A 23,917-nucleotide genomic window follows, 5' to 3' on the forward strand; every position below is an offset into this window, starting at 1 on the left:
TTGCACCAGATTTGAACTTAACTGTATAAATCACAGGCTAAAGTTTTTTGAATGACAGGTGAAGGTTTGAGTGACAGCCACAGGTGGTCATGATTCTCTCTTCTCAGCCTTTTCACTGTTGGAATATTATAAACAGGCAGTTAGGGGTCTGGGCCTCACAACCTGACTCTGTCAGTCACTGTCACCATGGTGATATCGAGGCTGACAGACTGCTGGAGAAGCAAGTATCCATGTCCACATCTGTTCCTCTCTCTCTCTCTCTCTCTGTCTCTCTCGGTCTCTTTCTCTCCGTGCTAAGAAATATGTAGTCTTGCATGTGTGTATCAGTCATTTGTGTGTGTGTGTTTGTTCATGTACTCTAATTTCCATATACTTAAATGACAAAGATGTCAACCAGATGCCATCAGATAGAAACGCTACAGTAATGATTTACGAACACGTCGTAATAAGATTTAATGGACCCGTCATGTCCTCCTCTTGAGTCATATAGAAAGAAGGAGGGAGAGAAGAGATGGTTTGAGAGAGATAAACAGAGGGTATGACTAACACACACACAGACAGACTCGGCACATTCCAGTGAGTGGGGTACTCTCATGGGCCTAATATAGTAATCCCCACCCTGGTCACATCTCTCTTGTAGTTAATATTCCTCTGGGTGTCCCCTCTCTCATCTCTACCCTGGGGAGGCAGACAAACGCTCTGCTCTTCTCTGCACTGCTTAGGGATCCCCTGGCTCCCGTTGGCCTGCTGCCCTGCCATGCTGCCAGCCTTAACAGCCTTTCCTCTACTGGGCTCTCCTCTCTGCTGGAGGACTGGCACAGTGGAGCAAGGGAAGCGGGAGTGTAAGAGAGGGAGCGAGGTGGAGGAGGGGAAGAGAGTGGAGAGAGAGTTGGAGGAAAGGTCAGAGAGAATCTTAGCGAGAGAAACAGACAGACAGACAAGATATCACCTTCAATCAATCAAAATGGGTTTTCAACAGAATCCATGAATAAAACAATGACAATTCAGTAAATGTGTTATTGTGCCTAGCTAAGATGGGATACATTGATAGATGGTGGTAAGACCTGAGATTGAGAGGGGAGGGGGGGGGGGGGGTGCAGGGAAACAGAGTGAAAAGAAAGAGAGAGAGATAAGCATATTAACTACATCTGCCAGTGTTTATAGTAAATGGTAATGCCTAGTTGTGTCTCAGAAGAAGGGCTATACTTCTGTGGCATGTCACTCATGACCACCACTGAGTTTGCATGTTGACATAAGAGTGGATTTGCCTAATAATGTAAAACATGGCAAGCACAGGTTGAAATATTAATTGTGTGTGTGTGTGTGTGAAGGTGATTCGCATGCGTACACACTGCCTAGTCTCTTTGCTCACCCAGCCCAGCTTGTCAGTAAAAATTAGGGCAGGTCTCTCTGAGAGAGGCACTGAGAATATACAAGCCACAGCGCTGCTGATGCTCTCTTTCTCTCTCTCTCTGTGTGTGTGTGTGTGTGTGTGTGTGTGTGTGTGTGTGTGTGTGTGTGTGTGTGTGTGTGTGTGTGTGTGTGTGTGTGTGTGTGTGTGTGTGTGTGTGTGTGTGTGTAAGAGGTATACATGGTGAGAAATGATAATGTGTGTGAGAAAGAAAGAGGGAGGGATAGGGAGAAAGATATAGGGAAAATGTAGAGCGAGGGGAGACAGAAAGACAGACAGACATAGCTAGCTTCTACCTGTGGAGCTGGGCTCAGTGACCTGTTGAAAAGCCTCCTCATATTAGCATGCTCTGTTGCTCCTGTTCTCTCCAGATGTTGCCAAGCATAATCCTGCTCTGTTGCCAATGTTGCCACACTCATATCCATGTCCTTTCATACAGTACAAGCCACCATGGATATAGAAAACCATTTTTATTTTTTATTTCACCTTTAATTAACCAGGTAGGTTAGTTGAGAACAAGTTCTCATTTAAGAACTGTGACCTGGCCAAGATAAGGAAAAGCAGTTAAGACACATACAACAACACAGTTACACATGGAATAAACAAACAGTCAATAATACAGTAGAAAAAGTCTATATACAGTGTGTGCAAATGAGGTAGGATAAGGGAGGTAAGGCAATAAATAGACCATGGTGGTGAAGTAATTACAATGTAGCAATTAAACACGGGAATTGTGGATGTGTAGAAGATGAATGTGTAAGTAGAGATACTGTGCAAAGGAGCAAGATAAATAACTAAATACAGTGTGGGGATGAGGTAGTTGGATGAGCTATTTACAGATGGGCTATGTACAGGTGTAGTGATCTGTGAGCTGCTCTGACAGCTGGTGCTTAAAGCTAGTGAGAGAGATATCCAGCTTCAGTGATTTTTGCAGTTCATTCCAGACATTGGCAGCAGAGAACTGGAAGGAAAGGTGGCCAAAGGAAGAATTGGCTTTTTTGGGGTGACCAGTGAGATTTACCTTCTGGAGCGCGTGCTACGGGTGGGTGCTGCTATGATGACCAGTGAGCTGAGATAAGACGGGGCTATACCTAGCAGAGACTTGTAGATGACCTGGAGCCAGTGGGTTTGGTGACGATTATGAAGCGAGGGCCAGCCAACGAGAGCGTACAGGTCGTAGTGGTGGGTAGTATATGGGGCTCTGGTGACAAAACGGATGGCACTGTGATCGACTGCATTCAATATGTTGAGTAGAGTGTTGGAGGCTATTTTGTAAATGACATCGTCGTTTGGCAGCATGAGTGAAGGATGCTTTGTTTTGAAATAGGAAGCCGATTCTAATGTCATTTTGTATTGGAGATGCTTAATGGGAGTCTGGAAGGAGAGTTTACAGTCTAAGCAGACACCTAGAATATGTGGACAACTACAAATACCTAAGTCAGAACCGTCCAGAGTAAAGGTTGACCGATTAATCGGAATGGGCGATTATTTGGGGCCAATTTCAAGTTATGACAATCGGAAATCTGTATTTTTTTAGCGCCGATTTGCCGATTAAAAAAAAAAATATATATATATATATATATATTTTTTTTTTACACCTTTATTTAATCTTTATTTAACTAGGCAAGTCAGTTAAGAACACATTCTTATTTTCAATGACGGCCTAGGAACGGTGGGTTAACTGCCTCATTCAGGGGCAGAAAGACAGATTTCCACCTTGTCAGCTCGGGGGATCCAATCTTGCTACCTTACAGTTAACTAGTCCAACGCAATAACGACCTGCCTCTCTCTCGTTGCACTCCACAAGGAGACTGCCTGTTACGCAAATGCAGTAAGCCAAGGTAAGTTGCTAGCTAGCGTTAAACTTATCCAATAAAAAACAATCAATCATAATCACTAGTTAACTACACATGGTTGATATTATCTAGTGTGTCCTGTGTTGCATATAATCTGACTGAGCATACAAGTATCTAACTGAGCTGTAGTAGCCAGAAGCAGGCGCGTAAACATTCATTCAAACAGCACTTTTGTGCGTTTTGCCAGCAGCTCTTCGTTGTGCATCAAGCATTGCACTGTTTATGACTTCAAACCTATCAATTACCGAGATGAGGCTGGTGTGTCCGAAGTGAAATGGCTGGCTAGTTAGCGCTCGCTAATAGCGTTTCAAACTTCACTCGCTCTGAGGATTGGGGTAGTTGTTTCCCTTGCTCTGCATGGGTAATGCGGCTTCGATCTGGTGGCTGTTGTCGTTGTGTTGCTGGTTTGAGCCCAGGGAGGAGCGAGGAGAGGGACGGAAGCTATACTGTTACACTGGCAATACTAAAGTGCCTATAAGAACATCCAATAGTCAAAGGTTAATGAAATACAAATGGTATAGAGGGAAATAGTCTTATAATAACTACAATCTAAAACTTCTTACCTGGGAATATTGAAGACTCATGTTAAAAAGAACCACCAGCTTTCATATGTTCTCATGTTCTGAGCAAAGAACTGAAACGTTAGCTTTCTTACATAGCACATATTGCACTTTTACGTTCTTCTCCAACACTTTGTTTTTGCATTATTTAAACCAAATTGAACATGTGTCATTATCTACTTGAGGCTAAATTGATTTTATGGATGTATTATATTAAGTTAAAATAAGTGTTAATTCAGTATTGTTGTAATTGTCATTATTACAAATACATAAAAAAATATATTTATTTGTATTTTTTAAATCTGCCGATTAATCGGTATCGGCCTTATTGGTCCTCCAATTATCGGGATCGGCATTGAAAAATCATAATCGGTCGACCTCTAGTCCAGAGTAGTGATGCTGGACGGGCGGGCAGGTGCGGGCAGCGATCGGTTGAAGAGCATGCATTTAGTTTTACTTTCATTTAAGAGCAGTTGGAGGCCACGGAAGGAGAGTTGTATGGCATTGAAGCTCATCTGGAGGGTTGTTAACACAGTGTCCAAAGAAGTGCCAGAGGTATACAGAATGGTGTTGTCTGTCTGCGTAGAGGTGGATCAGAGAATTTAAAAAATATTTTTTACATAGTGAATAAGAATAATAGTGAAGACATAAAAACTATGAAATAGCACATGACATCATGTAGTAACCAAAACATTGCTAAACAATATTTTGTATTTGAGATTATTCTAGATGGCCACTGTTTGCCTTGATAGCAGCTTTGCACACTCTTGGCATTCTCTCAATCAGCTTCATAAGGTAGTCACCTGGAATGCGTTTAAATGAACAGGTGTGCCTTGTTAAAAGTTGATTTATGGAATTTCTTTATTTAATGCGTTTGAGCCAATCAGTTGTGTTGTGACAAGGTAGGGCTGGTATACAGAAGATAGGGCTATCTAGTAAAAGACCAAGTCCATATTATGGCAAGAACAGCTCAAATAAGCAAAGAGAAATGACAGTCCATCATTACTTTAAGACATGAAGATCAGTCATTGCGGAAAATTAAGAACTTTGAACGTTTCGTCAAGTGCAGTTGCAAAAACCATCAAGCGCTATGATGAAACTGGCTCTCATGAGGACCGCCACAGGAAAGGAAGACCCAGAGTTACCTCTGCTGCAGAGGATAAGTTCATTAGAGTTAACTGCACCTCAGATTGCAGCCCAAGTAAATGCTTCACAGAGTTCAAGTAACAGACCCATCTCAACATCAACTGTTCAGAGGAGACTGCATGAATCAGGCCTTCATGGTCGAATTGTTGGAAATAAACCACTACTGAAGGACGCAGATAAGAGAAAGAGACTTGCTTGGGGCCAAAAAACACTAGCAGTGGACAGCAGGAGGAAATCTGTCCTTTGGTCTGTAGTCCAAATTTGAGAATTTTGGATTCTAACTGCTGTGCCTTTGTGAGATGCAGAGTAGGCGAACGGATTGCCTCCACATGTGTGGTTCCCAACGTGAAGCATGGAGGAGGTGTGGGGGTGCTTTGCTCGAGCAACACTGTCAGTCATTTATTTAGAATTCAAGGCACAATTAACCAGCATGGCTACCACAGCATTCTGCAGTGATACTCCTTCCTATCTGGTTTGCGCTATCATTTGTTTTTCAACAGGACAATGACCCAACACACATCCAGGCTGTGTAAGGGCTATTTGACCAAGAGTGATGGAGTGCTGCATCAGATCTGGCCTCCACAATCCCCTGACCTCAACCCAATTGAGATGGTTTGGGATGAGTTGGACCACAGAGTGAAGGAAAAGCTGCCAATAAATACTCAGCATATGTGGGAACTCCTTCAAGACTGTTGGAAAAGCATTTGTCATGAAGCTGGTTGAGAGAATACCAAGAGTGTGCAAAGCTGTCGTCAAGGCAAAGGGTGGCTACTTTGAAGAATCTAAAATATATTTTGATTTAACACTTATTTGGTTACTACAAGATTCCATGTGTGTTATTTCATAGTCTTGGTATCTTCACTATTATTCTACAATGTAGAAAATAGTAAAAATAAAGAAAACAACTTTTAATGAGTAGATGTGTCCAAACTTTTGACTGGTACTGTTTGTGTCTAGTCTGTTATTCTGTAGTATTCCTATTTCTTTAGATAAAATCACATATAAATGAAGAAGGTACACTGCATATATTCCCCTAATGTGTTTCTGTATCAGGATCTCCTTCAATGTGGAGGTAGGTAGGCAATGTTATGTTGCTAAGATTAGAATCCTAGCACTATGTTCACTACTACAACAGGCAGAAGGAATCTCACAGCTTGAGAGTGTTTTTTGTTCTTTGGTACTGTGGCTGTATGGAAGCGCAGATGTAATATTCTACACCACACTTTGAGTTAGAATCGGCACACTGTGTATGTTTGGCAGAGCCGTTTTCTTCCATGGTGGTGACTGTATCTAGTTCAGTGTGATGGTGTATTCTCTGTGGATCCATTATCTAGGCCACACTGGGGAGAGAAAGCGAAGAGAGAGGGGAGGGAGCAAGAGGTGAGAGGGAAGGGAAAGAGAGGGAGGAAAGGCCCTCTGTGAGATCTGACTTTGTTCTGGGAAAAACCCCTCGCCCACACCAAGGAGAGAGGACAGAAGAGGAGAAGACAGGAGAGGAGAGAATGTGAGAAGAGAGGAAAGGAAAGGAGAGAAAGTGTTTGCTCACATTTACAATCTTACCTCCTTTCCTCTCCCCTCTCCTTTTATTGTTTTCTCTCCGTGCAGTGAGAGTGTTACCCATGACCAGCAGGACAGTAATATCCCTGGTTAAGTCACAGTTTCACAGACCAGTGCCTGGTGTTGCAGTTTTTTTCCTTCTAATTCTGAAGTGCCTTTTTTTACTCTACATGGGGTGGGGCTGTAACTGTACTGTGTGTGTGACTTCATTCCATTCAGGTAAAATCTATTTCTTGAGTAGCACAGTAGAGGATGATGGGTAATGTAGGTCAGGGTCCTGGGGGTCTGCCACATGTTCAGCGGGTTGTCATGGTAATGCTGTCATAACCAAACAGTGGCGATCTCTCATTTGTGAGCCGATCATAGAGACATGCTTGAAATGTTCATTAAATTAAATGTCTGTACGAACACATCTCATCAGAGATATCGAAAGGGAGAGGAGAGAGGCAATGAGAAGAGAGAAGGGGGATACTATCAAATCAATTTTTACTTTTCATGTTGTTTAGCAGATGTTATTGTGGGTGTAGTGAAATGCCTGTGTTTCCAGCTCCAATAGTGCAGTAATATCTAACAATTCACAGCAATACGCAGAACCTAAAAGTAAAATAACAGGATGAGCAATGTCAGAATGGCATAGACTAAAATACATTAGAATAGAATACTGTATATACATATGAGATGAGTAAAGCAAAAATATGTAAACATTATTAAAGTGACTAGTGTTCCATTATTAAAGTGGCCAGTAATTTCAAGTCTATGTATATGGGGCAGCAGTCTCTAAGATGGCTATTTAGCAATCTGATGACCTTGAGATAGAAGCTGTTTTTCAGTCTCTCGGTCCCAGCTTTGATGCACCTGTACTGACCTCGCCTTCTGGATGATAGTGGGGTGAACAGGCAGGGGCTTGGGTGGTTGTTGTCCTTGATGATCTTTTTGGCCTTCCTGTGACATCGGGTGTTGTAGGTGTCCTGGAGGGCAGGTAGTTTGCCCCCGATGATGCGTTGGGCAAACTGTACCACCCTCTAGAGAGCCCTGCTGTTGCGGGCAGTGCAGTTGCTGTACCAGGTGGTGATACAGCCCGACAGGATGCTCTCAATTGTGCATCTGTAAAAGTTTGTTGGTTTCAGGTGCGCCTTCTTCACCACACTGTCTGTGTTGGTGGACCATTTCAGATCGTCAGTGATATGTACGCCTAGGAACTTGAAGCATTCCACCTGCTCCACTGCTGTCCCGTCTAGGTGGATAGGGACATGCTCCCTCTGCTGTTTCCTGAAGTTCACGATCAGCTCCTTTGTTTTGGCGACATTGAGTGTGAGGTTATTTTCCTGGCACCACGGTCCCAGGGCCGAACCTCCTCTCTGTAGGCTGTCTTGTCATTGTTCGTAATCAGGCCTAGTTCTGTTGTGTCGTCTGCATACTTGATGATTGAGTTGGAGTGGCGTGTATGGCCATGCAGTCATGGGTGAACAGGGAGTACAGGAGGGGGATGTGCATGCACCCTTGTGGGGCCCCTGTGTTGAAGATCAGTGAAGTAGAGATGTTGTTTCCTACCTTCACCATCTGGGGGTAGCCCGTTCAGGACCCAGTTGCACAGGCCAGGATTCAGTCTCAGGGCCCCAAACTTAATGATGAGCTTGGAGAGTACTATGGTGTTGAATGCTGAGCTGTAGTCAATGAACAGTGTTCTTACATAGGTATTCCTCTTGTCCAGATGGGATTGGGCAGTGTGCAGTGAGATGGTGATTGCATCGTCTGTGGATCTATTGGGGCGGTAAGACAGTTGTAGTGGGCCTGTAGTGTCAGGTACGGTAGATATATTCCTTAACTATCCTCTCAAAGCACTTCATGATGACAAAAGTGAGTGCTACGGGGCGATAGTAATTTAGTTCAGTTAGCTTTGCTTTCTTGGGTACAGAAACAATTGTGGACATCTTGTAGCAAGTGGGGGCAGCAGACTGGGATAGGGAGAGATTGACTATGTCCGTAAGCACTCCAGCCAGCTGGTTTGCGGATGCTCTGAGGACGCTGCTAGGGATGCTGTCAGTGCCGGTAGCCTTGTGAGGGTTAACACGCTTAAATGTCTTACACACGTTGGCCACATATGTCTTGTGTCTGAGCCGTTGAATTGCTATTCCACTTTGTCTCTATAGTAGCGATGTACCGATATTACATTTTTGGCCGATACCGATATCCATTATTTCCATTATTTTCCTTGCCTACATTTTTTTTGCAGCATTTTAAGCATTCTAGTAGAGTTAAATAGTTAACACAGACTGCTGCGTCCATGTGTGTATGGCACTGCATCTCAGTGCAGGAGGCGTAACTACAGTCCCTAGTCCGGGACTGGGTTAAGTAGCTGGCTAGCTATTTCTTTTCATCAACTGAAGTTCAATTTCAATAGGCGAACAATTGTATTGGTGATAGCTAGGTACCATGCTAAAGCTATCCCAGAAGTTGCGGCCAAACAAATGATGCTTTATTACCAACGCGAAGACCCAAACGGTGTTCCACAGTATGTATGTCATGAAGCTAATAACAGTGACGCTATTACTGTGTAACTCCGGTAAGGCAACATCAGAAAATAGCACACTCGACCGGTGCTTGACCAGTCGGTGAACGCCAACATCACCCACGACAGAGAATGGTTGATTGTCAAGGGCAATGAATTCCATTATCTTGGCTTTAATGGATTTTTGCCTTTGAGTTGTCTCGCTGAAATGTTGTTACTCATTCAAATGACTACTCGACTTGTTGACTGCACAATCCACACAGCAGACATTGTGTGGGCTAGGTTATGAATGCTGTGTTGCACGTGTAGCGCAACATTTTACGTGACGTCATTACATCATGTACCTACGTTATATTGGTATACACCGTAGCTTTAACATCGGCGTTAAATTAGACGTCGGGCAATACCATTGTTGGCATTTTTAGCTAATATCGGCCGATTCCGATATGTTCGCCGATATATCGTGCATCCCTACCCTCTACTGACGTTTTTCCTGTTTGATTGCCTTACGAAGGGAATAACTACACTGTTTGTATTTGGCCATGTTCCCAGTCACCTTGCCATGTTTCACGCTTTCAGTCTTGCGCAAATGCTGCCATCTATCCACGGTTTCTGGTAGGATAGGTTTTAGTCACAGTGGGTACAACATCCCCTATACACTTCCTGATAAACTCAGTCACCGTATCCTGGTATTTGTATGTTATGTTATTCTCTGAGGCTACCTGGAACATATCCCAGTTCACGTGATCAAAACAATCTTGAAGCGTGGATTCCGATTGGTCATACCAGCATTGAATAGTCCTATGCACGGGTACTTCCTGTTAGAGTTTCTGCCTATAGGGAGGGATGAGCAAAATGGAGTCGTGATCAGATTTGCCGAAGGGAGGGCAGGGGAGGGCCATGTAGGCATCCCGGAAGTTGGAGTAGCAGTGGTCGAATATTTTTAGCAGCACGAGTACTATGTGTTGATAAAACTTCGGTAGCGTTTTCCTCAAATTTGCTTTGTTAAAATCCCCAGCTACAATAAATACTGCCTCAAGATATGTGGTTTCCAGTTTGCCTAAAATCCAGGGAAGTTCTTCAAGGGCCGTTGTGGTATTGGCTTGAAGGGGAATATACACGGCTGTGACTATAACCGAAGAGAATTCTCTTGGGAGGTAATACGGTCGGCCTTTGATTGTGAGCTATTCTAGGTCAGGTGAACAAAATGACTTGAGTTTCTTTATGTTATCACAATCCCACCATGAGTGGTTAATCATGAAACATACACCCCCGCCTTTCTTCTTCCCGGAGACTTCTTTATTCCTATCTGTACGATATATTGAGAACCCAGCTGGCTGTATGGACAAAGACAGTATATCTCGAGAGAGCCATGTTTCTGTGAAACAGAGTATGTCTCTCTGGAAGGAGATTCTCGCCCTGAGCTCATCTACTTTATTATCCAGAGACTGAACATTAGTGAGTAATATACTCGGAAGCGGTGGATGGTGTGCGCGCCTCCTGAGTCAGACTAGACGTCCACTCCGAATACCTCTTCTCCGCCGGCGGTGTTCGGATCAGCATTTGGAATCAGTTCAATTGCCCTGGGGGGGTAACACAAAAAAAAAAAAATACTGCAATAAAGAGCTGCCATATCTGTCAGTGCCATCTTGCTATTTACTCTGTGAAACAGCTCTTGTATCTTCTCCTGTTTTTAAGAAGCAAAGGGCTGATGTCAAACTTATATCGTCTAATCGGGAGCGGCTGTCTGAGTGGGATAAATACTCCTACCCCCAAAAAACTAATGTCGGACGGTTGCTATGGTTACCGTTGTAGCTGAGACATTCCATCACTCGGGCCGAGTGAAGAGGATAGATGGTCGAGTCGAAACTCGCTGGGGCTTGGTGACTGGGAGGGGGGCGTGACTTACACGTGACAGACAGTGCCTTTCTCTCTCTCCCCATCTCTGTCTTTCACTATCAATACAGTTCAATTCAATTTGCTTTATTGGCATGACCTAACAATGTACTTATTGCCAAAGAGTACTTCTCTCTCTGTTGAAAAGAGCTCTGAAAGGCTTTTAGAATAATTAAACCTCTCTTCTCACACTCATCTATCCCTGTCTGTCTCTCTTTCCCTCTCTATTTCTTCCTCACCTACTGGGGACAGCCAGCAAGCCAGATAGACACCTGCTCTTATGGTTTTGTTGGTGCTTTGGTCTCTTTCCCATTTTCTTTTCTAAAGAGAGATTTGTCTGGCCTGGTGTCAGATCTCTCTCCTCACCCACTTGTTCTCAGATGTCAGGTTTGTTATGCACTGTGACTGATGGCCCTCACACTGGGTGAATCTCAGGGGCATTGGCCTTCTGTCCTCCTTACCCTCCTGGGGCGAGGAGATGAGGTGACAGAGACACAAAGAAACTTATTTGATCAGATCTGGAGTCAGTTCTCAGCAGTTTTTTGGCAGAGCCTTGGCCAGTCCCCGGAGGCTAGGCTGGATGCTGGGGAGCATCTCTGTCAGCTGCTTGGTCTCGGTGTGGCCAGTGATGGGTGAAGGTGTTGGCTGCCAGGGAGACCTTCACTTGGGGGTTGTTGAAGGGGATCACTGTCCCCTGGTTGTGAATATTATAAATGAGGACACAGTACTTTTTGAAATGAGGATACAAAGATGGCATACTTTTTGTGATCATGTCACAAATATTAGTATCCACACAAAACTGGTCAAAACCATGTTGATGCAATTGTGCCATAGCAGATTTGGGTCAGTTATCACTTGTTGCTAGGTCAGATTTGGGAGCCATTTGTTTAGAGTTAAGATTGGTGGAGGCTGGAGCCCACAGTTGTTTGGCTAGTTGAGCTGGTCTACACAGGAAGGCCCAATAAGAACATATTTGCTTGACAATCACCGGCTGAAAAAATGTAATGACCGATATTGCCCTGATACTGACACACACACACACACACAGGGGGAATCCAGGGGCCCATTACACACACAGCAAGGACCAAAGGGACCGTTTCAGTGATGTAACCAGCCAACACAGTCTGGCTAAAATATTTATCTCCTGCTATGATGAAGGAAGCCTGGTTTAAAATGCCGTCACGACCATGCAGACCCTATTATAGCCTCTGCAGCTTTTAGACATTTACTTACACACACACACACACACACACACACACACACACACACACACACACACAGGAATGCATCCACACATACACTCACTGACAAAGTGAGTGAGTCAGTGAGCAACATGGGTAACAGGAAACAGGAAGGCATGGACACAGACAAATCAGTGTTCCCTCCTGTCCTACAGCAGACCAAAGCCTCTGCTGAACCCTGGGCTTTAACGGGATAAAGTGGAACATGTCAGAATTTCCTCACATTTCATCACCTTTACACAGCTCAGTAAGTGTCAGGGATAGTTCAATGGGACATGAACCAGCAGGTCAGGAGGAGAGAAGGGTAGTTATCTCTCCCTGCAGAACCTTTAACGTTTCCAAGCCATGGCAGAGAAGTCACTTACTGTATCTCATCTCACGTTCTGTCACGATCGTCGTTGTAATCATACTCAGACCAAAGCGCACCGTGGAATCGGTTCGACATCTTTTATTTTAAGGAGAACCGAACAACAAAACAATAAAGAATAAACGATACGTGACGTTCTGTAGAGCTCACAGGCATCAACACAAAAAACAAGATCCCACAAAAACCCAGTGGGAAAAGGCTGCCTAAATATGATCCCCAATCAGAGACAACAATAGACAGCTGCCTCTGATTGGGAACCATACCAAGCCAACATAGAAATAGAAAAACTAGAGTACCCACCCTAGTCACACCCCGACCTAACCAAATTGGAGAATAAAAGGCTCTCTCATGTCGGGGCGTGACACGTTCCCTCACTCCATCCATCCCCCCCATTCCTTCATCGAATCCTGATCTTATAGGATGAATGGATATGTGTCGGAATCACTCCAGCAAATTCACTGAAGAACAGCTCAATTATATTGGAGGTAACTGTATTACCCAAATCCCCTGCTTTAAATTAGTCAATCTTCCCAGCCCTATTTGATAAATATTCTCCAACTCCCAGAGTGAAGTATAAATGCTTTATGACTGGTGTAAGACTGGTGTAAGATCTGTCTCTGGTTGTGGAGTTAACCTTAACCCCCACCCGCCTTGAAATGCTATTTTGTTTGTAAACGAGTCATTGATTCCAGTGGGGTTTGAAGGTGTTCATGGGTAGGGGCTTAGGGATAGTTTTGTCTGTTTACTGTAAATTAATAGTTTAATTGACTGAATCTCTAGGGGTTGGGACTAGGGGGTTGAAAGGCGGCCCCATCCCAAGGGAGGTGAACAGGAGGTGTTTTTGATCACTGATGATGCCTTCATTATAAACCCCCTCATGAGTATCATGATATAGGAGGTGTTACTGATCACTGATGATGCCTTCATTATAAACCCCCTCCTGAGTATCATGATATAGGAGGTGTTCTTGATCACTGATGATGCCTTCATTATAAACCCCCTCCTGAGTATCATGATATAGGAGGTGTTACTGATCATAACGGATGGGGCTTTTAAACAGCACTGTCAGTGTGCATTTCATGGCCGCCTCTCTCCCTTACCTTAATCTTTCTCTGTCTGGTAATTAGCCTGAGAAGACGAGACCCGTTCCGCTCTGTAACGGCTACTACAGCAATCCCTCGTTTACAGGCCTCATCTGCTAGCCAATCAGAGCATGACGCTCATCTCTCTTCCCAAATGGCACCCTATTGACCAGAGCCCATTGGGCTCTGGTGAATAGTAGTGTAATATTAAGGGAATAGGTTGCCATTTGAGACTCAATCCTGTCTGTCACGCTTGTATCCTGTATCTATCCCCAACGGTGTTCCCTGCCTTAACTAACGAGAGCCTTAATGAGCCAATCAGCGTCTCGTTGTGCTTAACGAAGCAACATGGTGTCAGTTTTACTTATTCACACCTCGCTCCCTCCTGTTTGTTTCCTCTTCACAGAAATCTGCTGGACATGGATACCTTCTCCAAATCAGACCCAAGTAAGATCACTATGGTTTTCTGTTTATTTGTTTGTTTCACAATGACACGGTAATATCTGTTCCATAACAATGTTTCTGTATAAATGGTGAGTGTGCCTGGGGGCTTCCTGAAGCTTCGGCTCTCCTGATGAGCCAAAATATCTCCAACAAGCATTCTATCCTTTCAGCAGGATTGGGGTCCATTCAGAAAGTTTACCGAATTCCAACAACAATTCAAATTCTTCCTCCTTGAAAAGCTATGAAGAAAATTTGAATTTCAGTGTACTTCCTGAATCGACTGGAATTGAAACGGAATTGACCCCAGCCCTGCTGTTCAATCATTTAACACCTCTCTATGCCCTAATCTAAGACCTAACCTGTCTTAACCCATCCTCACACTCCGTATCCAACCTCCTCTCTCTGTCTGGGCCCATTTTCCCAAAAGCGTCATTACAACCTTCATATTAGCATTGGTAGCCCATTACACTCGTACCCATATACGGGTTGAAAATGGTAGATTTGGGCACTGATAAGCCCCTAAATTGGAACAATGTGGCTGTACAGTAAAATGAACAAGCTTTCAAATGATGCCCACCTGACCCCGATTGTGATTTAAAATGGGCAGTTTTTGGATTGTGTAATGTGTTACTTTTATTTTAAAAAGTCAGTTAAGAACAAATTATTATTTACAATGATGGCCTACCCCGGCCAAACCCAGACGACACTGGGCCAATTGTGCCACGCTATGGGAGTCCCAATCACAGAGTCCCAATCACAGAGTCCCAATCACAGAGTCCCAATCACAGAGTCCCAATCACAGAGTCCCAATCACAGAGTCCCAATCACAGAGTCCCAATCACAGAGTCCCAATCACAGAGTCCCAATCACAGAGTCCCAATCACAGAGTCCCAATCACAGAGTCCCAATCACAGAGTCCCAATCACAGAGTCCCAATCACAGCCTGGATTTGAACCAGGGACTGCAGTGACGCCTCTTGCAGTGAGATGCAGTGCCTTAGACCGCTGTGCCACTTGGGAGCAACAACAACAGTAATTGGGTGATGGCGGTGATGCAGGGTTGTGTTCCAAACAAAAAAAATACAAGTGTAAAAAGCCTCTTTATAGTTGAAGAATCTTGTTTGAGTCATAAAGGAGCATGGAAATGACTTAGGAACTTTGGAGAGGTGTGTGGCCTCTTGGAAACACCAATTAGTCCCTCTCACTCAAACCTTTGTCATTACTTTGTCTTATGTTGCATCTACCCCACATTTTTCAGGAATATTCTTGTAATCTGACTGAATGTATCCAGAGTATTTTCAGATTTCGTTATCAACAAATGTGGCGAAAAGTACAAAAAAATGTAAAATTCACATAAAATGTACAGTGGAATATTTGGATTCAGTCTTGTGTCAGGTGAACTGTTGGGTTCTCCAAACTGTTCATTTTCAATTACTACCATGCTTATGTATATGCTTTTCATATTTCTTCTTTAAGAAACCTTTAAATGTAGCCCGATCCATTTAGGCCAATTCTCACTCATGTAAAGGGTTAAATCGCAAAGCTGTTTCCCAAAACTGTAAAAGGCTTGTTATTTACTGACCGCTTCAGACCACTCGTAGAACAGCTAAGTGAGCCGTTGGATGCTTTGGATGCCGAAGATCTCCGCTAAACATAGAATCAAGATGTTGATCTGTCTCTCTTTGACCACTGATAACTTCAGAACAAAATCAAATACAAAGTTGCCAATGTCTTTCCAATTGTTACACAAGCCTAGGATAAAAAGGTGCTTCAAATGAAAACTGTGGGTGACTGCATTAAACAATTAACACAGTAGGCCTATAGGCTACAAACAGGCCTACATACACTGAGTGCACAAAACATTAAGAACACCTTCCTAATATTGAGTTGCACCCCCTTTGCCCTCAACACCGCCTCAATTCGTTGGGGCATGGACTCTACAATGTGTCGAAAGCGTTCCACAGAAATGCTGGCCCATGTTGACTCCAAGTTGGTTGAATGTCCTTTGGGTGGTGGACCATTCTTGATACACATGGGAAACTGGGAAACTGTTGAGTGTGAAAAATCAAGTACAGGGACAGTGCACATTAATCAATCAGTAAAAGTGTCGGCTCATTTTCAACGGTAAGTCCCTGGGCAGGTTATTTAAAACAATTACAATACAGACAAACAATGAGCAGTGAGCACATGCGGAGCAACATAGGGCGAGCAACACGTAGCATGCAGACAGAGAAACATACTGTGGAACAAGCAACACGTAGCATGCAGACAGAGAAACATACTGTAGAACAAGCAACACGTAGCATGCAGACAGAGGAACATACTGTAGAACAAGCAACACGGAGCATGCAGACAAAGGAACATACTGTAGAACAAGCAACACGGAGCGCGCAGACAGAGAAACATACTGTGGAACAAGCAACACGGAGCGCGCAGACAGAGAAACATACTGTGGAACAAGCAACACGGAGCGCGCAGACAGAGAAACATACTGTATAACAAGCAACACGTAGCATGCAGACAGAGAAACATACTGTAGAACAAGCAACACGGAGCATGCAGACAGAGGCATACTGTAGAACAAGTAACACGGAGCATGCAGATAAAGGAACATACTGTAGGACAAGCAACACGGAGTGCGCAGACAGAGAAACATACTGTAGAACAAGCAACACGTAGCATGCAGACAGAGAAACATACTGTGGAACAAGCAACACGTAGCACGCAGACAGAGAAACATACTGTATAACAAGCAACACGTAGCACGCAGACAGAGAAACATACTGTGCAACAAGCAACACGGAGCACGCAGACAGAGAAACATACTGTAGAACAAGCAACACGGAGCACGCAGGCAGAGAAACATACTGTAGAACAAGCAACACGTAGCATGCAGACAAACATACTGTGGAACAAGCAACATGGAGCACGCAGACAGAGAAACATACTGTAGAACAAGCAACACGTAGCATGCAGACAGAGAAACATACTGTAGAACAAGCAACACGGAGCATGCAGACAGAAACATACTGGCGAACAGGCAACACGGAGCACGCAGGAAGAGAAACATACTGTAGAACAAACAACACGTAGCATGCAGACAGAGAAAAATACTGTGGAACAAGCAACATGGAGCACGCAGACAGAGAAACATACTGTAGAACAAGCAACACGTAGCATGCATACAAAGAAACATACTGTAGAACAAGCAACACGTAGCACGCAGACAGAGAAACATACTGTCGAACAAGGAACACGGAGCACGCAGGAAGAGAAACATACTGTAGAACAAACAACACGTAGCATGCAGACAGAGAAACATACTGTCGAACAAGGAACACGTAGCACGCAGACAGAGAAACATACTGTAGAACAAGCAACACATAGCATGCAGACAGAAACATACTGTAGAACAAGCAACACAGAGCACGCAGGCAGAGAAACATACTGTAGAACAAGCAACACGTAGCATGCAGACAGAGAAACATACTGTAGAACAAGCAACACGTAGCACACAGACAGAGAAACATACTGTAGAACAAGCAACACGTAGCATGCAGACAGAGGAACATACTGTGGAACAAGCAACATGGAGCACGCAGACAGAGAAACATACTGTAGAACAAGCAACACGTAGCATGCAGACAGAGAAACATTTAGTTTAACAAGCAACACGGAGCATGCAGACAGAGAAACATAATGTAGAACAAGCAACACGGAGCATGCAGACAGAGAAACATACTGTAGAACAAGCAACACGGAGCATGCAGACAGAGAAACATACTGTAGAACAAGCAACACGTAGCATGCAGACAGAGAAACATACTGTAGAACAAGCTACACGGAGCATGCATACAGTGGAACATACTGTAGAACAAGCAACACGGAGCATGCAGACAGAGAAAAATACTGTAGAACAAGCAACACGGAGCATGCAGGCAGAGAAACATACTGTAGAAAAGGCAACACGTAGCATGCAGACAGAAAATACTGTAGAACAAGCAACACGTAGCATGCAGACAGAGAAAAATACTGTGTAACAAGCAACACGGAGCACGCAGACAGAGAAACATACTGTAGAACAAGCAACACATAGCATACAGACAGAGCAATGGCAGAAAAAGCAAAACTAAACGCATAAAAGCAGCAGTTCGGCTAAAGGTCAACCCAGTGTTTTCTTAATGCTTATCTGGAGGGTCACGTGAAACACGGGAAAATGTAATAGGCTTTGGGAAAACCATGCTTCTTGAATGTTATTCATATCAGTGTGATGTTATGCATGTCAAATCAAATGGTATTGGTTGAATACAACAGGTGTAGACTTTACAGTGAAATGCTTACTTACGAGTTGTTCCCAACAATAGAGTTAAAAAGTAAGGAAAATATTTGCTAAATACTGTAAAAAGGAAATGGTAACACAATAGTAACAATAACAAGGAGTACCAGTACCAAGTCAAAGTGCATGGGTAACAGGTAGTTGAGGTAATACAGTATATACATGTAGGCAGGAGTAAAATCAGGATATGTAATAAACAGAGTAGCAGTAGCTTGTGTGTGTTGGAGTGTCAGTGTAGTATGTGTTTGTTGGAGTGTCAGTGTAGTATCTGTGTGTTGGAGTGTCAGTGTAGTATCTGTGTGTTGGAGTGTCAGTGTAGTATCTGTGTGTTGGAGTGTCAGTGTAGTATCTGTGTGTTGGAGTGTCAGTGTAGTATCTGTGTGTTGGAGTGTCAGTGTAGTATCTGTGTGTTGGAGTGTCAGTGTAGTATCTGTGTGTTGGAGTGTCAGTGTAGTATCTGTGTGTTGGAGTGTCAGTGTAGTATCCGTGTGTTGGAGTGTCAGTGTAGTATGTGTGAGTGTGTGGGGAGAGTCAAGTGAGTGTGCATAGAGCCAATGCAAGAGAGTTGGTGCCAAATGTTGTATGTATGTGTCAGTGGGGCTGCTGAGGGGAGGAGGGCTCATAATAAAGGCTGTAATGGAGTCAGTGGAATGGTATTAAAGATGTGGTTTCCATGTTGATACCACTCCATTGACTCCATTCCAGCCATTATTATGAGCCGTCCTCCCCTCAGCAGCCTCCACTGTTAGGTAGGTAGGTAGGTAGGTGTTATTATGTTTTACTGATGAATCACTCTGGGCTGTGTGTTAATCAGTAATGTGTGTATTGTTGTGGCACTATTGCCTTCTCTCTCTATCTCCATCTTTCTCATTTGATCTCTTCTCTTTCTCTCTTTCTTTCTTTCTTTCTTTCTCTCTGGTTAGAAAGCATCACATATGCTCTTCATCTTTCTGTTTTTCTTTTCTTTCAGGCATTTTGTCCGCTTGTCTCCTTTTTCTGCCTGTCTTGACATTCTTGATCTCAATATTCAGCATCTCGAGATTCTGTCTCTGAGTCTCGCCCCCGAGTCTCGCCCCCCTCTCCTCTCCCCTCCTCCACAACTCCAGCCCAAAATAGAAACAGGGCGTCTTCCTTCCTTCTCACGCCTCGTGAGTCAATCAAAGTGACTCCGCTCATATGTCACGGGTCATATTCTCGAGGCAGATTTATTCATATTCATGTATGGGATCTGCGGCAAAGATTAGGGAGAAGGAGGCTTTGTGACTAATGATGATAGGCTTATGATGATGAGCCAGGTCCAGGGCCATGTACATTCATGTAGGGAGGCACTTGTGCTGAGTGGCCGTCTTAATCATTCTGAGTGCTGCTGCTCAAGTCTACCGGGATTAAGATGCTTCAGTGGGCAGCGAGAGGAGCCAGGGGAGGGATAGGGGGGGCAAGAAGGACAACTTTGGCCTTTTCTTCCCAGGTCTCAGGTGAGACTTGGGGGTCATATCTCTCTTTGGGCGTGCCTTTGAAAAGGAAGGGAGAAGGAGAGAGAGCGAGATCCAGAGATAGTGGGAGTGAGGTAGAGAGAGAGAGGGGAGAGTGAGAGACGGGGGGAGAGGGAGTGTGAGAGATGTCAGTGATGGCGGGACAACGTCTGCTCTTATGTTTGCTACATTCCTCTCTTCCCTCTGTAACAAGCATATGAGCAGAGGAAAATTGGCTTCAGCTCTCCTCGGGGCTGCCGAGTAAGTGATTAAATAATGCAGGTGTGTGTGTTTGTGTGTGCACGCGTGCACCACTACCTTAACAGGAGTTTATTATGCTGTGCATTCTCAAAGCCCTACTGAAATAAGTGCACCATGAATGAGCTCAGTTTTTTCCCCACTAGAGCATTATGATGTTGTTAAAATATTCCTCCTATAATGTTTGTAACCCTGTAATGCATTTTCCTCACACTCAACAGGTCATGCAGGGTCCCCTGTTTAACCTTGTTCTTCTGTGTTTCTCCCTCTTCATCTAGTATGCGTTCTGTACACACAAGGCATCGGCAATAAGGAGTGGAGAGAGGTAAGTCCCCTTCAGTTAGCCTACACAGTACACCAGATACTGAATTGAAAAGGCCTGATATTCAACATGATCTTTGGCACTCAAACCACAATGTTTATACAAGTAAATTATGAAATGAATCCTCAACCCCATCTCTGCATATTTTCCCCTGTGATTAATAATTACTGAAATATCAGACCCATATAACACTTATAGATAGCTGTGTTAGGTATTACTCTGTCTGTCCCAAATGGCACCCTATTTCCTACATATGGTCCCTGGTCAAAGGTTTTGCACTATATTGAAAACAGTGTGTCATTTGGGAGGCAGCCTCTGACATCGGTAATGTCACTCTCAAGTAATGAATTCTCAATATTTCATTTATTCATTTGAAATTGAGATGCGCCATGATATTTTTTGGAGCGGTCAATTCGTTTCTCTCTCCATTAGAAATTGTATGTCACGAATGTAGTCTGTCAAATACCCACATTCAACCGAAGGAAGTATCTTGCATGCCCTTTGACCCTCAACTTTTTCATCCTCTCTCTCGCTCTCTAAAGTTTGGAAGGACAGAGGTGATTGAAAACACTCTCAACCCGGAGTTTGTTCGTAAATTCATCTTGGATTATTTCTTTGAGGAACGACAGAATCTGAGATTTGACCTGTAAGTAAACATTTGTATGTGCCTCTTTGTTTTTTTTACTACCTTTGTGTAGTTGTGTGTGTATAGTGTATAAAGGAGTGTATCTAGAGTGTGCATTGTCAGTACGGATTGGTGTCCCTGCCTAATGTCCTGTCAAAGTGTGTGTGCACGCTTGTGTGTGTGTGTGTGAGTGCAGCCTTGTGTTTGTGTGTGCATATCGGTGTTCCTCCTCGTCATCCTGTCAGAGTAGGTATTTAAATTTCTCTCTGACTTGCGAGGGGTCAGGAGGTCGCGTGGGCACTCTCTCGCCGATACAAGAGAGAAAATTAAGTGCTGTGTGTGTGTCAGCGCCTGAAAGACCAACTAGGGCCTGTGAATTAATCCAATAAAAGACACATTACTTTACTGAGAGACACACAGCTAACAGAACAAAAACTAACTGAATACACACAACTAATTGAATGATACACAAATCTCTATTTACTCCAATAGCATTATTTACTCCATGTGAAATTACCTGACTGGGACCGTAATAAACGATATATACAGAAGTATGTGGACACCCCTTCACATTAGTGGATTCGGTTATTTCAGCCACACCCGTTGTGACAGGTGTATAAAATCAAGCACACCGCTATGCAATCTCCATAGACAAACATTGGCAATAGAATGGCCTTATTGAAGAGCTCAGCGACTTTCAACGTTGCACCGTCATAGGATGCCACCTTTCCAACAAGTCAGTTTGTGAAATTTCTACCCTGCTAGAGCTGCCCCGGTCAACTGTAAGTGCTGTTATTGTGAAGTGTAAATGTCTAGGTGCAACAATGGCGCAGCCGTGAAGTGGTAGGCCACATAAGCTCACAGAACGGGACCGCTGAGTGCTTACGCACGTAGCGTGTAAAAATCGCCTGTCCTCGGTTGCAACACTCAGCACAAGTGTTTGTCGGGAGCTTCATGAAATGGGTTTCAATGGCACACCATGCGCAATGCCAAACATTGGCTGGAGTGTTGTAAAGCTTGGCGCCATTGGACTCTGGAGCAGTGGGAATGCGTTCTCTGGAGTAATGAATGAAGTTAATTGCTTAGTGCTAACTTTAAAGTTTTAAGGAGGAATAATGGTCTGGGGCTGTGTTTCATGGTTCAGCCTAGGCCCCTTAGTTCCAGTGAAGGGAAATCTTAACACTACAGCATACAATGACATTGTAGACGATTCTGTGCTTCCAACTTTATGGCAACAGTTTGTGGAAGGCCCTTTCCTGTTTCAGCATGGCAATACCCCCGTGCACAAAGCGAGGTCCGTACAGAAATGGTTTCTTGAGATTGGTGTGGAGGAACTGGCCTGCATTGAGCCCTGACCTCAACCCCTTTCGAACACCTTTGGGATGAATTGTGTGTGAGTGAGAGAAGAAGTGTGTGTGTGTGTTAAGGGAGAGGCGTGTGTTCACGACCTGTGTGTGTCTCCCCTCAGGCTTAAGATGTGTGTGTGTGTGTGTGTGAACATCAGGCCATACTACATCCTCCACTGGTGGCTGTGCTCTGCTCAGATAGCTCACGCTCTTTTTTTCTCTCTTTATACCTGCTTTTCCTCTCCCTTCTTGCTCCCTCTTTTTCCTCTCCCTTTTCCCTCTTCTCGCTCCCTCTTTTTCCTCTCCCTTCTCCCTCTTCTCGCTCCCTCTTTTTCCTCTCCCTTCTCCCTCCTCTCGCTCCCTCTTTTTCCTCTCCCTTCTCCCTCGCTCCCTCTTTTTCCTCCTCTCGCTCCCTCTTTTTCCTCTCCCTTCTCCCTCCTCTCGCTCCCTCTTTTTCCTCTCGCTCCCTCTTTTCCCTCTCCCTTCTCGCTCCCTCTTTTTCCTCTCCCTTCTCCCTCCTCTTGCTCCCTCTTTTTCCTCTCCCTTTCTCTTTCTCCCCCCACTGATCACTCGCTCTTCCTTCCTCTCTTTTCCCCTGTTGCCTTCTCCACCTTCCTTGGAGTTCTTTCTGGTTTGTGTCAGAGTAGACATGTAATAATATTCTGTCATTCATGTTATGGCTCGGTTGGTGTCTTGACTGTGTTTAAAGGTTAGGTAGGGCAGCTTTTCATTCTTGTCTATCCTGGTCTGAAATAGAATTTTCCCAGGCAAGCGAGTGGAACTCTAGTCGAATGGGTTTTTGAGAGAGGTGGACAAGAGAGTGATGGAGCCCTGCTAGGCTGTGTTAATGTCCGAGCTGAGGCTTAACACACACACAGACAAAACACACACACACCACAAGCATGTGCACGCATACAAGCTGCTGATGCTCGCCTTTGGAACATCTACATTTAAAAATTAAAAAAAAGTATAATAAATCAATTGAATATACACCATCACAATAAATCCATTGTTTTAGGAAGGTCCGTCTTAAGAAACATGATGATATGAAGAAAATGTATTTCAGAAGAACAGAATATGATTTGGCCTACTGTATGTTATCTGGCTATGCGGCATGCTGTGGGCTTGTTAATTTAGTAGGCAAGATAGGCTTAAATCCTGAACCATTATTTTATATTATATGATTTTATAGTAAAAAAAATATGAACATAGCTGAATGAAATAGAAAGGACATTTTTCCCATTCCGGAGTGAGAGTGTGCATATGAAGTGGCTATGTTGACCGTAAAAGTGAGGATTTGAAGCAGGTCCTATACGCTAGACTTAGTTATTTGGCAACCATAGAATGCATTAGAAATGAAACAATATAGGGGCTGAATGATGCGACTATAGGCTATTGATGATTTGATTTGAGAGGGAGAGGAGATGGAAACGCCTATTAATGATAAAAATATCAAAAATGCTCTATATTACTAGGCCATTAAAAATTGT

The 23,917-nt window shown here is 43.9% G+C and overlaps 1 protein-coding gene across 4 annotated transcripts in view; it reads left to right on the top strand.

Moving 5' to 3' along the window:
- The window catches only part of LOC109896819 (copine-8), a 103,788-nt gene that overhangs the window by 11,466 nt on the left and 68,405 nt on the right, over window positions 1-23,917 (top strand). For all 4 annotated transcript variants that reach the window (XM_031832018.1, XM_031832020.1, XM_031832019.1 and 1 more), the window contains exons 2-4: window positions 14,032-14,072; window positions 20,413-20,459; window positions 20,999-21,102. In XM_031832018.1, coding sequence (XP_031687878.1) covers window positions 14,032-14,072; window positions 20,413-20,459; window positions 20,999-21,102 — 192 coding nt within the window. The remainder of the gene's footprint in view (window positions 1-14,031; window positions 14,073-20,412; window positions 20,460-20,998; window positions 21,103-23,917) is intronic.

Source organism: Oncorhynchus kisutch, linkage group LG9, assembly GCF_002021735.2.
Source record: "Oncorhynchus kisutch isolate 150728-3 linkage group LG9, Okis_V2, whole genome shotgun sequence".
Taxonomy (NCBI): Eukaryota; Metazoa; Chordata; class Actinopteri; order Salmoniformes; family Salmonidae; genus Oncorhynchus; species Oncorhynchus kisutch.